At 35.3% G+C, this 16,594-nt stretch overlaps 1 protein-coding gene across 5 annotated transcripts in view; it reads right to left on the bottom strand.

Moving 5' to 3' along the window:
* Window positions 1-406: 406 nt before the first annotated feature.
* The window catches only part of RCOR3 (REST corepressor 3), a 53,861-nt gene continuing 37,673 nt past the window's right edge, over window positions 407-16,594 (bottom strand). For 3 of the 5 annotated variants that reach the window (XM_086693976.1, XM_086693977.1, XM_086693980.1), the window contains 3 exons: window positions 12,494-12,551; window positions 3,506-3,747; window positions 407-3,040 (listed from right to left, as the gene is read on the bottom strand). In XM_086693976.1, the coding sequence (XP_086550102.1) occupies window positions 2,696-3,040; window positions 3,506-3,747; window positions 12,494-12,551 (645 nt within the window). In that variant the 3' untranslated portion in view covers window positions 407-2,695. The remainder of the gene's footprint in view (window positions 3,041-3,505; window positions 3,748-12,493; window positions 12,552-16,594) is intronic. The other 2 variants (XM_086693979.1, XM_086693978.1) reach the window with 2 other exon arrangements.

The following is a 16,594-nucleotide window of genomic DNA, read 5'->3' as shown; positions in this document are numbered from 1 at the left end:
TTACATTTATTCCTAAAAAGAATGCTAGCCTATATTAATACAGAATTTTATATTCTTTCATCTTTATTCTACATTTTTACTCACTTAATTGTAAAATTATTAAGGAAAAGTTATGATCAAAACTTACCTTTACCTCCATCCATATTACACTGGAATTAAAGAATATATAAAAAATATTTTTTCATTAATATTACCAGGCATATCAATAGTGTGATTTATTTTTAGTTATGTAATGAAAAAAAATACTTGGGTGTAGATTTTTCAAAAATGATAACCTTGACATTATGAAATGGTCATTAAAATATTTCTAGGTTTTGCTTTTTTATAAAAATCAATAGAATTTCACAGTGAAGAGGTCCTAAATTCCTCATACAGCATGAAATTATATAAAAATAGAAGACATAGACACCTTTAACTCTTTAATCCTTTGATTAAGCAGCAAGCATATCACTCTTCCAGGCCAAACACTGCTTAAACAAAAAAGAAAATTAATGGCGTGCAAAATATTTACAAAATATGCAAAGCACACAATAAGACATCTCACTATATACATGTGTCATATTACTAATGAAGCTCAGATTTTTCTACTGTGTGCTCTAGTGTACGTAAATAAAATCACAGCACATCCCTCAGATACAGCATCTTGGCCCACGGGTGGGATAGAACAGATTTTTAAATGAATCATAATATACTTAACAGCCGGACAGATGCTGGTGCTGACCAACGTGACTGACATGTCCCACACACTGTATACTGAAGGTCTACTGACGAGAGACAAGACAATAAGAGCTGTATAATATGCACATATGCAAGACAATCTTTAGAAAAATGCTTTAGATATTTTCTTTTAAGATATATAACTGCCCCCCCCTCCCCTCGTGGCTTTTAAAGTAAAAATAAGTATAAATTCTTGAATATTAAGGATTTTAAATCAGATTTTTATCTAGTTACAATCCAGGGGCAGGAACTATTTAAGATGATCCAATGAGAAAGAAAAGACACACCCTGGAAAAAGTTTGTGCCAGAACTTAAGGTCCTTCTGAAGAAGAGTGATCTAAAACTTCAAAATTGAAACTAAACAATGAATTTAAATCTACAGCTCTTTTAAGGCTTTAGAGCCAATGGTAAGGATTATTTTTCCAATATTGAGAATATATGACTTCTCAAAACATAAATTAGGGCCTTAGATGTTAAGTAGTTTTAAATATGAGAATGTAAATGTGCAAACATTTAGCCTTATGTTTCACTAGGATAGTAATCTAAGTGATCTATCTGTCCCTTTGCACAAGTCATGATTCCAATATGAAATCACTGTATCAAAAATATTAGTAACACATTGTTGAAATACTATTACTTGCAAAATATTCTTTGTAGGTACTTAATGATTTATGAGTTCAATTAAGACTTGAAATGTTTTTGCTTCTTTATAAAAAGGGGTCTCAGCATTTTAAGTTAACAGCACAATTGTGACAATATACTGATACATCTTTAGATGACACAGAACAAATTCTTAAATTTATTTTATGAAATAATGTTGATGATTTAACCCTAAACCAAACCCACAAGCACAGGTCGGCTGCAAGGAATACACAAATGTATCCAAATAGTACAATAGAGATTTATCAAGAAAACATCCTTTATATTAAATGCAGACCATATTAATAAGTATGAGGGCAATTTTAAGTCGGAACCTAAACACAAAAAGGGTACTGTAAATAAATGCTTCCATAACCACTATCTCCACGTTACTGACAAAATATAATTCTCTTCTAACGTCCCCGAATATAGGCAACTAGTTAAAAGCAGATAGCATTTAGAAACATTAAAAAAAAAAAAAAAAAAAAAAGTCAAAATTAACTCCATCTTCAAGGAACTTAAAGACACCGTACTTCAACAAATTAAGTCCTCATTTGTACGTAAAATTATTATTCCGATCCTCTTATTACTGATAGATGATGGGTCAATGACCTTTAAGCAAGGACTTTGTACTAGGACCCTGAAGTGTATGTTAAAGGGTTAGTAGGTTCAGTACATTCTTTGTGGTTTCATATAATTGCTTTGCAATTGATTAAATTGCTTTCTTTTAAAGGAATATATTAAAATTCCTTTGGAAAAAAAAGCAAGATTTTTTGAAAAAAGGGATATGCACTATAATTTCTTAAATATGCATTAAATGAACATATGTCAAAATCTGAAATGCAGGCTATTTATTCTTGCACTCCTAACATAGGAAAATGTTGTTAAAAATTAAATTAAGGAAGAAAGAAAAAAGTCAAACATCCTTAAGAAACTTAAGGAGTTTTCACAATTCCTAAGTCAATATTCCTGTACTAAGAGCCTTGACTATGAAGAGGCAGAAATATAAAGAATCTCAATAAAATAAATACAGTAAAAATAAAACAAGAAAACCTTGGTATATAGAATACTTAATCTTTTTTTTCTTTTAATGAGATCATGTCACTGAACGTATACTCTACAAAGGAGGCTAACCGTAGGCTTTTTATCGTATAACATTTAGTTCAGTTGCATGAACTAAAAAATTTCTTAGACATCCACTTATGCTAGCCCACTGCCACAGAACTAGTTTGCAGCCTCAGTATCTAGGAAGGATTATTCTGTCCTCTTTTGCATCAGTCTGATGAGCACTGGTATAACGGTAGGGTGAAAAGTTACTGTAGCTCTGTCCAATTTAACTCTAGTGCAGTGAGGACTGTGAATCTGTCTGAATTCCGATAAGTGATGGTGGCTGTTGACCACCGACCGTGGACAACACTGGTCTTGGGTTTAGACGGGGTGGCATAGAATTAGCAGGGCGAATGAGAGGTGGTGGAGGCTGATTTAAAGTTGGCCGGGGCTGGATGAACCGAGCCTGCTGCTGGAGTGGAGGAGGCTGCCGGTGAAGAGCAGGGGCAGCAGGCAGTGTTGGACGAAGAAGTGGTGGAGGCTGGTTCAGAGTGGCAATGGGGGCTGTTGGTGTTGGAGTGGATGATGGGGCAGGAGGTGATGGACCCAGAGTCCGAGGAGCCTGTGGGGTCTGTGCCTAGAGGTGAGGAAACAAAAATACATGTATGAGATGATAGTTCCTAATGAACTTAATACAACATAGTTTGGGCTGTCACAGGAAAAACAAAACAAATCAAAACAAAACAAAAACGTAACACCAGTGTTTTTTGGAAGCACAAGCTTCTTTTATTTTAAACAAAACAAAACAAAAACCAAAAACTGAAAAAGCAACGAAGCTACCAAACAGGCATCTTTATTAGTAAACAGCTTAACACTGGAAATAAAAATAAGACTATGAAAGAACAATACACTCTCCATTCTTCTGGGATCAGAACTTAGCATGTCATTAGGACTTAAGAGTCACGAGGGAGGCACCACTGAGTAAGTGTATTGTCAACCTTTCATGCTCGTTTAGCTAGTCCTCTGACAAATTAACCTTACAGAACACCACACAAAATGATTCCTCAACTCATATGAGCTCAAATTCCATACACAAACACACCTCCTCTTCTTCATCAGTGCTCTTCCCTGATGGCACATTAGAAGCACTTTTTGTCTCCTCCCCTAAAGCAGAAGCATCACCATTAGAAGCCTGGGTTCCTTGTTCTGCTTCCCACTCCTGCAATACCTCCTCTAAGTTAAACCGACGCCTGTAGTTTACAAAGAAGTTCTTCACTTGGCCAACAGTCTTGTTGCCAATTACATCTGCAATAGCTTGAAAATCTTTACCATATTTGCGGACACCTGGAAGGCAAAGTAAATAATACACCTGTGAAGGATCAATAAGGAGAGCTGTGTGTACTACACATCATGCACACACAAAAGATACCAGCAATGAAAATCCTTTCTCATAAACTCTGCTCATTTCTCAATTCTGAGATAGAGACTAAGATATCAGGGTCACAGATGAAAACTATCAATTACGTCATTTCATCGAGCCAGCCACTTGCCTTCAACTGAACAATCAGGAACTTACCATTTTTTACATACTCAGTTATTTTCTCCAATCCTTTCTTGAACTCTCAAATACAGTCCATTTATTGTAAAGCATTGAATTCTTTGTTCCATCCTCAATTCCACATTCATTTATTTCCCTAGTAGCCAGTCACCTAAATTTGAGCAACACCGTTTGTAAACAAAACTGGATGGGAATAAGCCATCTCTTTTATCCCCTCAATGGACTGAGTGAGTAGTCTTAGAGTTCCCCCATTAAGAAAAGCGTCATAATTTGGTTTTAATATCAGCTTCACTACGATTACTTGCCTAATCTCACCAGGGTACCAACGTATAGAAATAAGAATTTAAACACACACAAAAAAGAATCATCACAGTGTGACGGACAAAAACAAGGGAAGCTATTTTTTGGAGGTAGCTGGATTTCAACTCCTCTAACAGTTGCAAAGGCTGTGCATGTGGAGGAGTCCCAGCAGTACTGCAGAGAGGGCTTGTTGGGCTTATCGTCACTACTGTAAATTTAGGAAGGACTGCACATTTAGTTATTTGAGAACTTAACTTTTCACTATGGAAGTTTTACTATAACAAAAGATTACATTTGATTTATGAACTTGAGATAGTCAATTATACTACAGAATTTGAAATGACTTTCTGTAATCAGGTGGCTAATAAATTGCTCTTAAGGGAATTGTAAAAGGAGGTTCACTGACTCATTCTAGAAAGAGATGCACTTAGCTCAAAAGATAAAAGCTGTCAAAAATTTTGATTTTACAATTTGATAACTACTGTTTAAAATACAGAAACAGTAACTCATTAATTAGACATGAGAAAGGAGGAAAAAATGATACTTATGATATTAAAGTCCGTAATTTAACCTAAGCAACCAGAATCATGGGGCTTTAAATAAATTCAACATGTACACAATCACAAATGAGAGAATAATATGAGGATATGTTAACACCCCAGGAAAAACGCTAGGTACGTTCTTAGTGGTACCTATTGGTATCATCTCCCCAATTATCTTCTTAAAGCAGCATCATGATATGACAAAATTCTTGCTTTTAATTTCTGCCCTTCTTTTATATGGAGAACTTGGGAATGAGTATCTCCTGCTTACATTCAACTAGCTAGGCTTGACTCCATGGTGCGTTCCTTTATCTTAAAGGGCATTCTGGGCAAGAAGTTTGAGATTATTAAGCTATCGTGATTTTTAATATAGAGTTCTGAGTTTATAAACTATGCTCATTTCCTCTGTTCTCAAAGGCGAAGACATATGCATGATAATAAATTATGACACTTGACGTTCTTTACAGCATTTAGCAATATAAATTCTCTTTAAATCCATGAGCTAATGTCCAGTTTAAACTCTGTAGTTGAGTACAAATTCTAATGGTGACTAGGTTCCACTGAGGGCTTATTTGGCAATAGAAATCCAAGGTTATTTAATATTAGAAATTACTTCTATATATTCAAGTACTTCTCTATTACTTATACTTTGAAAATAACAAATTATTTGAGATTGCTGCACTTGAAAATAACTACTCTTTAGAAATCAGACACAGTGGTCTATCGATGTACTAATTTTCAAGGGATATTTAGTTTACATTTTAGAAATGACCAAATCTACTGAATACATGAGTTTAGAAATGAAAACTTCAAATAAATCTAAGATTAGTTCTTCTGTATTCTAGCAAGAAGTTACATTAAAATTAACTGAGTCCAAGTATGAAGATATTATAACGCTCAGAACACCTATTTCTTTAGCAAAATATATTCCAAAATCTACAGTAAGTTGTCCCCATGTCTGATTCCATTTTATAGCTGTCCCCTTTTTTGATTTCCCATTTTCTCTTGCTCAATGGACTTTACCGTGTCACCAACATTGTCGCACTTCCAGAGTTACAGACCCCTCAAAGCAAAACTACTTCCTATAGGAGCCTTAGTTTTCCCAGATACTCTGGATATCAAGGACCTTTTCCAAGTCACCTAGGTTCTGAGTCACCCAGGTATGTTTATTATTAACTCATGGATGCCAGTCTTATATAAACTACTTTGCAAAATTTTAAGGCTCAGATCAGACCTCTGGAGTCTGGTTGAGGATCCCACTCATGTCCGGAGAACAAGTGGGCCTTCAGGGATATTAATCCCCTCAGCCTGCAGGACAGCTGGGCAGGTTCTGGAACAGCCAGAGCTCTTTGGCAGTCCCTTCTGGACAACAGTAGTCTCATCTGTTTTCCCCAGTGTGTTGTGACAAATTTTGTATTTTTTTTTGTATGCCATGATGTGAGAAAGGTTAGGAAGTACTGTCCAATGAAATATAAGTACACAGAAAGTGTTCAGGAAATAGAATTGATTTTTCTTCCCCAAACAAGAGTCACATATAGCTAACTTCTTTATCACCTTTACACTCCCCATGATGCCGGCTCAACAGCCTATTTTGGTTAGAAGGTGGAATTCTTAAGTTTATACCGTAGCTGATTAACTAGGTAAACTCTAGTGAAACACCAACTGAAGACTTAATGGGGCAGCTCCTTCAGAAGAATCCCCAGCTAGCCTTCTGGAGGAAAACCTAGCAGGGGCAGTCAAAGCAGAGGAACTAACTTTAACAACACAGGACATCAGAGCTACTGTTGTGCCAATTTGTACCTTGAAGAAGGGTGGTCCATTCTTTTTTCATAATTTATAATAGGCAAGGCCATCTGATTGATTTATCAGCAAGGGAATTAAACACAATGATTAAATCTCTCTCTTTCTATAGATGAAAAAGGCTTATGAGGTCCATCTGAACCATGGTTTTAAATTAAACTTCTCACCTTTAGGGCAAAAAGTCAGTTTTTAAAGGTTACTAGAATGAAATTTTAGAAAATCCTGGAAGATGTAAATTGTAAATTTCCCAGGAAGACAAAGAAAAGCATTTTCAGTCAAATTTCGAAAGTTCATTTGAAAGTTACAGTGAACAACTTGGCTTCCTATGCTGGCAAATGATACTTTAGAATCTTTAACATACACTTTTTTTTTTTTAATTTTTTTTTTCAACGTTTATTTATTTTTGGGACAGAGAGAGACAGAGCGTGAACGGGGGAGGGGCAGAGAGAGAGGGAGACACAGAATCGGAAACAGGCTCCAGGCTCTGAGCCATCAGCCCAGAGCCCGACGCGGGGCTCGAACTCACGGACCGCGAGATCGTGACCTGGCTGAAGTCGGACGCCCAACCGACTGTGCCACCCAGGCGCCCCTAACATACACTTTTAAAGTTCTATTTGGGAATTAATATAAAAATATGACTGATATTACATTTTATAAAAGCCCACATTTTCCAAACAGTATTCTTCATTCCACCCCCCAAAAACCATATTCGTATATATTTTTTAATTTGGCTAGTAAGATTGTAACTTCAGAAACATTTGTAGCATGGTGTTTCCCAGCTTTGGACATGAAATTACAGACTTTTTCTTCCTGAGACAGAAGGGATATCCCGAGACCGCATTTGGTACGTTTAAAAAGTTATTTTTTAAAATCTGATTTTGGACTACAAAAAAATAAATCAAAACATTACAGTGGCAAGCTGCTTCTGGGTAGTAAAATTTGGGGGAGGCAGGATATTGTTTCCTGCTTCTTGTAACAAAATTTCTTAAAGTGAGCATATACTTAGTATAACCAGGAAATCCATTTTGAAATAAGAACATAGTGACATCCAGAAACTCCAGGGATACAGCTCTTTCCTATCAAAAAAAAAAGATTAATTTTAAACTCAAACCATTTGGGAACATGCACTTCTATCTCCTGCAAATCTCTTCAAGAATTCATATTAAGGTGAAAAAAAAAAAAAAAAGATATCAATAGCAGTAGGACAGTGAATGGTGCCATGCAGGTGAGGGCTAAAAGTCAAAATCATATATTCTCTTTCTAATGTCTACCCTTTCTCTTCTGAGTCTTGTGTTCCAATCTTCCCTGTTATAAGTTAAATTCTATCACAAAAATGCTGGAGATTTTGGTTTTTTTTGTTTGTTTTTTTAATTTTTTTTTCAACGTTTATTTATTTTTGGGACAGAGAGAGACAGAGCATGAACGGGGGAGGGGCAGAGAGAGAGGGAGACACAGAATCGGAAACAGGCTCCAGGCTCTGAGCCATCAGCCCAGAGCCTGACGCGGGGCTCGAACTCACGGACCGCAAGATCGTGACCTGGCTGAAGTCGGACGCTTAACCGACTGCGTCACCCAGGCGCCCCTGGAGATTTTGAATCAATTATTTGAAGTGCATGCATCAGAGGGCTGATACTTTTGGGTCTCCATTCTTATGATACCTTATTATAGAAGAAACTCTCTAAAGCGAACAGGTGTTTTTTAGATGGAAAAATATGAATCACCTATTTCCATTTCCTTTTGATCATTCATGTACTGGGTTACAATCCCTATGTTTTAATCAAGTGCCGAATCTGTTTTCCCCTCCTTTAGGAACCATTCTAGCTTTTAAAAAACGTATGAGATAAAATTAGAAAGACAATTTCTAGACTTGCTACTTAATTTCTCCTAAAAACAAATGAAACATACAAACTACAGGAAGAGAAGGTAACATTTAAGTGTAAAAGCATAACTGACTTGAACAGTTTTGTCGTTTCCTGTTTTAGAAGAGAAGGCAGGCAATATGGAAAAAAACAACTAAAAATTGAAGTTGACATCTTGATAAAACTGGAAAAATTTCTTGTCGTTTACCTTAAAATAGCACTAATATTTTAGGTGGGGGATGTATTATTTTTTAGCACTAATGATTAACACAGTTAAGAGAAGGTCTAAAATAAATATTGAATACCATGCTCTGCCTCTACACACTTTAAAGAGTCAATGGTTTGTACTATCATTTAAACGTATTATTTTTTGAAAACAGCTAATAATTGTTCCATTTTACATGAAAAAAAAAATACACCAAGAATCTAATTCCTTTCTTAATTCTTGTTATGAAATGTTTATCATATGAATATCAAGATTGATTTTAGGATAATTCTAAAAGCACTATAGATTAGAAAAAATATTTATATGTAGATGACACAAGCCATAAACAGAGATTTTCCATTAACACAAACTGTGAAGACTATAATTAATTTCACTGTTAACTAATTTGTTATAGTAAGAAAACACAGACACATAAGGCTGGAACAGATTACAGAAAATGTAGAAATACCATTCTAAGCAAGTACTTTTAGAGGTTTAAATTAGTTGGCGTTTATAATATCCTACCTGTGGACTCTTGAAGAATGTTACTCAAGTTTTAACATAGCTAGAACTAAAATTAACATTTAGTAAAGTGATAGATTACACAAGTATAAACAGATATTCTTGTTTGGTCTGAGCATGACTTTCCCCCTTCCAAATAAGGGAGAAAGAAGGAAAAATAGTTTATTATTTATTTAAATATTTATTATTTAAATGGTAGTATTTAGTTAACAACAATATGAGTATATGGTAAAAAGAAAAAAGTGGGAAATATACGTTTAAGCCCTAGGAAATGATCTTAATATATTTATGTGGGTTTTTTTTTAATTTTTTTATTTTTTAACGTTTATTTATTTTTGAGACAGAGAGAGACAGAGCATGAACGGGGGAGGGGCAGAGAGAGAGGGAGACACAGAATCGGAAGTGGGCTCCAGGCTCTGAGCCATCAGCCCAGAGCCCGACGCGGGGCTCGAACTCACGGACCGCGAGATCGTGACCTGAGCCGAAGTCGGACGCTTTACCGACTGAGCCACCCAGGCGCCCCTATATTTATGTGGTTTTAAAAGAGTTACAACAAAAAAGTTTATTTAATAGAATTATAAATCTCACTAAATGACACTAGAATTTACAAATTTCTCTTTCCAAGTCACTCTAATAGTCAACTATGAGCAAGATTTAAAAAAGCATTTAACAAATGAGTATCCAATCAGAATATACACACAGAATGTCTTAAAAATAAAGTGCTTATAAACTATTAATATCAAAATATAAATGATTTACTTTGTGAAACTGAAACAGTCATAAGAATAATATCATCTAAAGGTTTATCACAAATAAAGATTAAAGAGAAAAAAACCCCAAACAACTGCCCGCTAAGACAGGTACTTCTGAATAGCAAACTCTAAAGTTAAAAAAAAAACTGCAGTTATGTACCTTACCTACACTGAGACTCAGGTTCAGGTGACATTACTATGTGATTGCACTGTTTATAAGACATACTTCTAAGAATTTTATAAACGTGTGGGCTCATTAGCAAAAAAGGCACTTTCTAATTTTCCCTAAAATAACTATTTTGGACACAAATAGCTGTATATTATTTTATTTTATGAAACAAAAACCACCCAAAATGAAAAAAAAAAAACACAAAAAAACCCTTAACAAACCCAAAGAGAAACAAAAATTCCACATACAGAGTTAAAATAAATAAAACGATGACATTAACATATTAAGAGAGTACCTTCAAAATCCTAAGACATGCATATTTCTGTACAAATTGCTACATCAGTATGATTTATTTAAGGATTACTTTTTAAATGGGCATAAGAATACAATACTGAATATATCTCAGCAGAGGGGAAATGTTTGATTATATTCATAACTATTCTTTTAATATATATAAGCTGAGATAATGTCCACATAAATATATAGCTTAAACTATAAATGTAAACCTTGCCATTGTCCCTCTCCTTGAATGCAGCTCTGCATCACATCCAGCCCAGCCATAAGACTCAATGGTCTCTACCACTTAAAAACAGTGCTGCAGAACAGTATCAAATCCTGAATGCTTTGGAAACATCAGCCCAGATTTTCCCAAGTAAGTCTCTTCAGAAAATCCTTTACTGGGATAATTTTCTTATACTAGAGTACAGGATTAATATACTAACCTTTAAGCAACTGAAATACTGGAAATCAGGGTTAAATTCTCCAGGCTTTATACACACACACACGCACGCACACGCACACGCGCACACACACACACGCACACACACAAGGACGGACAGAGAACACAGGCTTTACATCAATAAAAGCAATGCCTCCTCAAATAACTATGTTAGAGCTATTAAGTCACAGATCCAAATCAGTATGAAGCAGCCTCTGGGGAAAAAAAAATTTTTTTTTAAAGTAAGCTCTACGCCCAACATGGGGTTTGAACTCATGACTGTGAGATCAAGAGTCACATAACCTACCAAACGGGCTAGCCAGGTGCTCCTGCTAATTTTTTAATCTGAATTTTAAATAGTTTCTAATTTAAAACTGGCTACTACTGAACATTATAAACTAATTAAGCTTTGTTCTGACTCATTCAGAAACTTAGTTCCACAATTATAGATGTGCTCAATGCACGTCCAGTACCCTGCCTCCGTAGGATCAAGCATTCTGTTTATGAAATGACTATTTTGTGCTGTATAGGCCAAAGAGAAGGATGACATCACCGTGTTGGCACCGTCCTGTGACAGTTTCTAATCACAGTGGCCAGGTAATTCTTACTCACTCTAATCCAAACTGCAGAGTTGTCTATTAATCGGTTTTTAATTACATTATTCTCATATCCAAATGATACCTGCAGATCATTTTTGAGTTAAATATGTTCTCTATGCTTGAATACCTAGAAATATTTTTTAAAGTACTTATATGTTTCACGGGGGCCCAACTTTCTTAGATAAAAAAAAAAAAATTGCTAGTAGCTACTGACCTAGCAGCTATTAGCGCTCAACACAAAGAGGGCTCAGCCAGGAAAACGAAATTATAGACCAAACTTACAATTACACAATCAGTCCTGCAGACAGGTTATCTTGAAGGGAAAAGAAAAAAAAAAAAACAACACACAGCTACAACACTGAATAAAAAATATACAGTTTGCCCTTCCTTAATTCAAACATGGGAAAATCCAAGTTTATAATGCTTCCAATTTGCCGACAGGCATTCATAATACAAAAAGTGTTCTGTCATAGAATTCAACAAAGCATTCTTATAAATAGTGCATTTAAAATGCTTTATGTATATTTTTAAAAGCATCTCTTAACTCTCTCTTTTGTTTTACATATATATGTATTTTTTTAAAATTGGGTTTCTAATCATTCAGTGTCACATATCTCAAGTTACAATACGTTGAAAGTGTATCACTAATATTTTCAGTACCTGACATTTATCAAGAGAAACACTATTATACAGAGTAATTAGAAAAACCAGAAACATAATAGTTTATGCTCTTAATGATGAATTATCAATGACTAATATAAAGAATGAACCCAACTGCAGGAACACAGAAGCAAAGGCACAGAGAAACCATATGACTTGTTTGAGCTTGTCATCACCGTCATGGTTAAGGCTGAGAATGTGTTACACGCTGTACAGGACCCAAAATGCATATAGGCTCAGTAAGTCACATCCACAAGAACAAAACAGAATTCCTGATTATCAGGACTTTGTGGTAAACACAAGAGCTCTTTCTTGATCCATTTCTAAAGAAAGGGAAGAACTATGGTCGTCACCTTTCATGACAGGTTAAATAGTTAACAACAATAACTGCTTATCTTTAATATACCTTGCACTGCTAGAAGCTGCTCCTCTGTGGTCCAACGGGCATTAATTTTCTGATTTGACTACAAAATTAAAGAGAAGTTTCCTAATGAGGATATGAAGACAGACATTTTTCCAAAGTGCTTATTTTTTTTTTAACTTTTCACCAAATCACAGACATGAGATTACTAAAACTCTGATTTACGTAGATTCTGTTTTTATAAGGATTAAAAAAATATAGTCTGAGTTACCTTTTACCCACACAAAAAGATAATGAAAGTGAAATGTACCAATTTGGGAGCATGAACAACATTCACATTTATACTCTAGTCAGAGGCATTAAAACTGAGAAAATCTATTAGTCACCCATTTTCCAACTACAATGTTCCTACCACACATGGCAAGTGTTAATTTTAGCTTGGTTTTAAACATTTAAGAGAATTAATCTTCTTTAGAGAAGATCTGTGACTCTCTTTAAAATTTTTTCTCTTCATATTTAGAATAAACCTAACCTTGCTCCACCAAAACCAGTGTTACAAATGAATATAGAACTAGAGACGAGGCCTAACTCCTAAAATATTTCTTTTAATTTCTGAAGCAGAGAGTGACGCACTATAAGAACAGATTTTTCCCCCAAGACCTCCCCACATTTCTCCCAATATTTTTGTTTAAAAAAAAAAATCCAAGTTTAGGATTTTTATTATGACAAAATTACAACATTAAACACCTAATCAAATTTCATTAGTGTATACTCACTGATTAGTACAAGGACTTCTGGCAGAAGAAGGAGGGACAGAAATAAGGACACCAGCCTACAGAGGTTTGCAGAAGAAACTACCAGATAAATTGTCCTGGTGTAATACATGGATGGATAGGCTGTAATACATGGATGGATAGCAAAACAGAAAGAAATGCTTTCTTTGAGAACAAGTGTTTAGGTCTTATCTCACTCAAGGTCTTAGCAATGAGAGTTTCTACAGTACAAAGAGGTTCTGGGTACATCTACTTTCTCACCATGAGGAAGATGTATAAAAAGCAAGCATTCAGAAGAAAGACTAAAAGAAAAAATTTAAATTAGAAAAAAATTATTAGAGAAGAAAGGAAAAAAGTTTAAAAAAAGACTGAATAAAGGAGGGACAAACCTAAACCAGACAGCACTGAATACCAGGTGATGAGATTAAAAGAGACAGCAAGGCAAGGCCAGACAGACAGTGGATAAGCCTCAAGGTTAGGATACTGGCAATGAAACAAAAGAACAGCAAAAAGGTCAAGAAAAAGAGGGGGCTATAGCATAAAGAAGCAGTAATAAGAGTGAACCAAAGTTTAAAAGCGTAATAACGAAAGAAGGAAGGAAGGAATGGAAAAGCAAAAGGAGACAACAAAAGAAAAATTCAAAATTTTAAACATATGTTCCCCCAAAAGAGGGCTAACAAGAATGGAATAGGAGCTAATATTTGAGGTGGCAATCTGATGCCACCTGGGCTGTGAAAGGTAGATAAAAGAGGTCCTTGGTACCCAAGGATAATTGTTCTAGAACCTTTTTAAAAGGTCCAGGTATTTCAGAATAAATGGTGTAAAAAAAAATAAAGGGTTGACTACAACTTAATCTGAAATATGAAACTAAAACTTATGAAAATTATTTTTTAAATAGTTAATGATTTCACTCATATGCTTTTATTTATTTTTTTATTTTTGGCATATAATAGTATAATGGCACAACATTCACCAGCTTTGAAATTTGTAACATGAGCATATAATAGGTAATTCTGTTTTGAAAACTTCCAACAATTTTTTCAAGGGCCTCCCTTAATTCTTTGCTACTCAAATTGTTCTTTGAAATGCGTATGAGTCATCAACCTTTTTTCAATTGTTAACTCTGCTAAATACCCATCTGTCAACAATTTTGCAAGTGATTAAAGCCATTCTCTTGTACTTTCATAGACTTTATGAAGTTTTGCATCTTTTGCAAGGTTTATAATTTCATTTTGGTTTGTGCTGTATTTGCATTAGATTAGCAAGGAAGTAATAGAGAAGGATGCTGATGTGATGGATGGGAAAGATAACAGCCAGAGTTAATGAGGGATAGCTGGTGAGCAGAGCCTAATTTTAGAAGTGCTTAGTTCATCAGTGAATATTCTCTTGTTTGGCAAATTTGCTTATCCATGAATCCTTTAGATTAATGAACATTGGATACTGAAGATCTCCTGTAATACTACATTACAAGTGTTCTGAAGATTAAATTTAGGATAAATGTCAAATTTTTGTAAAGCTACGTTTAGAACATATGTTAAAAACCTCTAGCACAATGCCTGAGCCAACTGAAGTTGAAGTTGATTAACTGATGTTTGTTAAACCTGAAAGGCAGAAACTGGGAGAAAAGGTACCATTAATGAAAAGGGAACAAAAAATAAAAGAGCAGTAACACTCACTATGAAAACTTATTTTCAGCTTATAAGCAAATCAGGACACAGGAAAAACACAAATAGCTATTAATAAAATTAAAAGTTCAGAGTATATGGGGAATTTAAAGCTGAGAGGGAAAAGTCACAATGACTAGAACAAAAAAGAAGGAAAGTTGGAAGGGCCGGACATTGAGGTGGGTTTAAAACAGGATAAGTTTCTGAAAGGCAAAGATGAGGAGAAGGCATATCATGTATAGGCAACAACAGATCAACAATTAGGAAGAACTAATAAGTAATCCCAGAAAGTTGGTGATATTTAACTAAACTAAAATATGGTAAGGATCATTTATGGAAGGGCAGTAAATATCAAGGTTAATGAGTTCACACTAAATTTAATAAGCAATCGTTTCTTGGGGGAGAGGGAACAAGGGGAGAGAAAGAGGATTCTAAGCAGAATAAGACTTTAAGCCCACAAAGCTGGGAGAAGGGTGGTGCTGTTAAGGACCTAAGAAGTTCTGAATTGCTGACTGGGGAGGTGTGGGAAGGCAAGGCTAAGATGGTGACAGTGACTGGGGATTCACTGACAATGAGGTCATTAAGCAGGACATTCAGGTGGAGCTCAGGATCCACTTGAGGCTAAAACAGGTTCATCCATGTAAACACAGTTTTTAAGGGTATGGAAAAAGTTTGAGGGAAAACAATGGAGCCATAGCTTACTTAGATGAAGGTTCTAGAATCAGCCCATGAATTAAAGAAAGATTTTTACTTTTAATTCCAAATTACTCTTGAAATATTCTTAAAGGTGGTAATGGAGACAGGCACACAATCTCTCAGTAAGTCCACATGGCCAAGTATTCCTCCAGCACTGAAACGGACCATTAGTTTTTCAGTGAATCCTAGATGAAGCCTTTGGTTGAAATTTAGGGTAGTAACGAATGAACAACATGAATACATACATAAATACTAGAATTTCAAGTCAAGGAAACTGCTCACACAGGAGGCACATGGAAGCTGAAGCTGACTCAAGAAACAGTGGATTCACAGTTCCACCTCCTAACTGCTTACTCTGGGGGAGATGCTTGATAAATGGAGTCCAGGCAGGACTGCCAGCATTACTCTACTTGCTATTATTAAACATTCTTTTTCATTTGGCTGAGTATCTGTGGTTGAGTTTGTGTCATTTACATGTACATATGATGTAATTTCAATATATTGAAGTGATGAGCTTGTATGCTGTCTCCAAAGAGAAGAGAAATGAATGAGGATAAAAACTTGGGAGAATGCTTATATTTATGTACAGAAAGGAAATTACAGCTGAGATGGGAACATAATAGTTATAAAAGACAACATCACCTCTCAGAAGTTCAAGGGAGAAAGAGAGGCTGTCATCTATGTCAAGGGCTCAGAAAAAGGCCAGGGAAAGGAGTGAGAGCTGTGGAATTCGGTCCCTAGCACCAGTGTTAGCCTTTAAGCAGCAGCTTCAGTTGAAAAATGTAGGGAGGGGGATTGAAACTGCATGAATTAGAAAGTCTGTGTATGACAGAAGGGAAGCAGTGGAAGAAAGGGAAGACAAGGAGAAACAGGGTCAAAATTTTTTAAATATACAGGATTCCTTTAAGTTATTGATTTTCCTGTTCTCTTTTGAACTCAAGAAACTTTGGTAGAGATTTAACTTAAGGAAAGGACAACTAGAATGTATCTAGCAATCTAAAACTGTGTAGTAA

This window comes from Puma concolor, chromosome E4 (assembly GCF_028749965.1).
Source record: "Puma concolor isolate L17-30 chromosome E4, mPumCon1.1.hap2, whole genome shotgun sequence".
In the NCBI taxonomy this organism is placed as follows: domain Eukaryota; kingdom Metazoa; phylum Chordata; class Mammalia; order Carnivora; family Felidae; genus Puma; species Puma concolor.
This window is presented reverse-complemented; position numbering and strand designations above follow the sequence as displayed.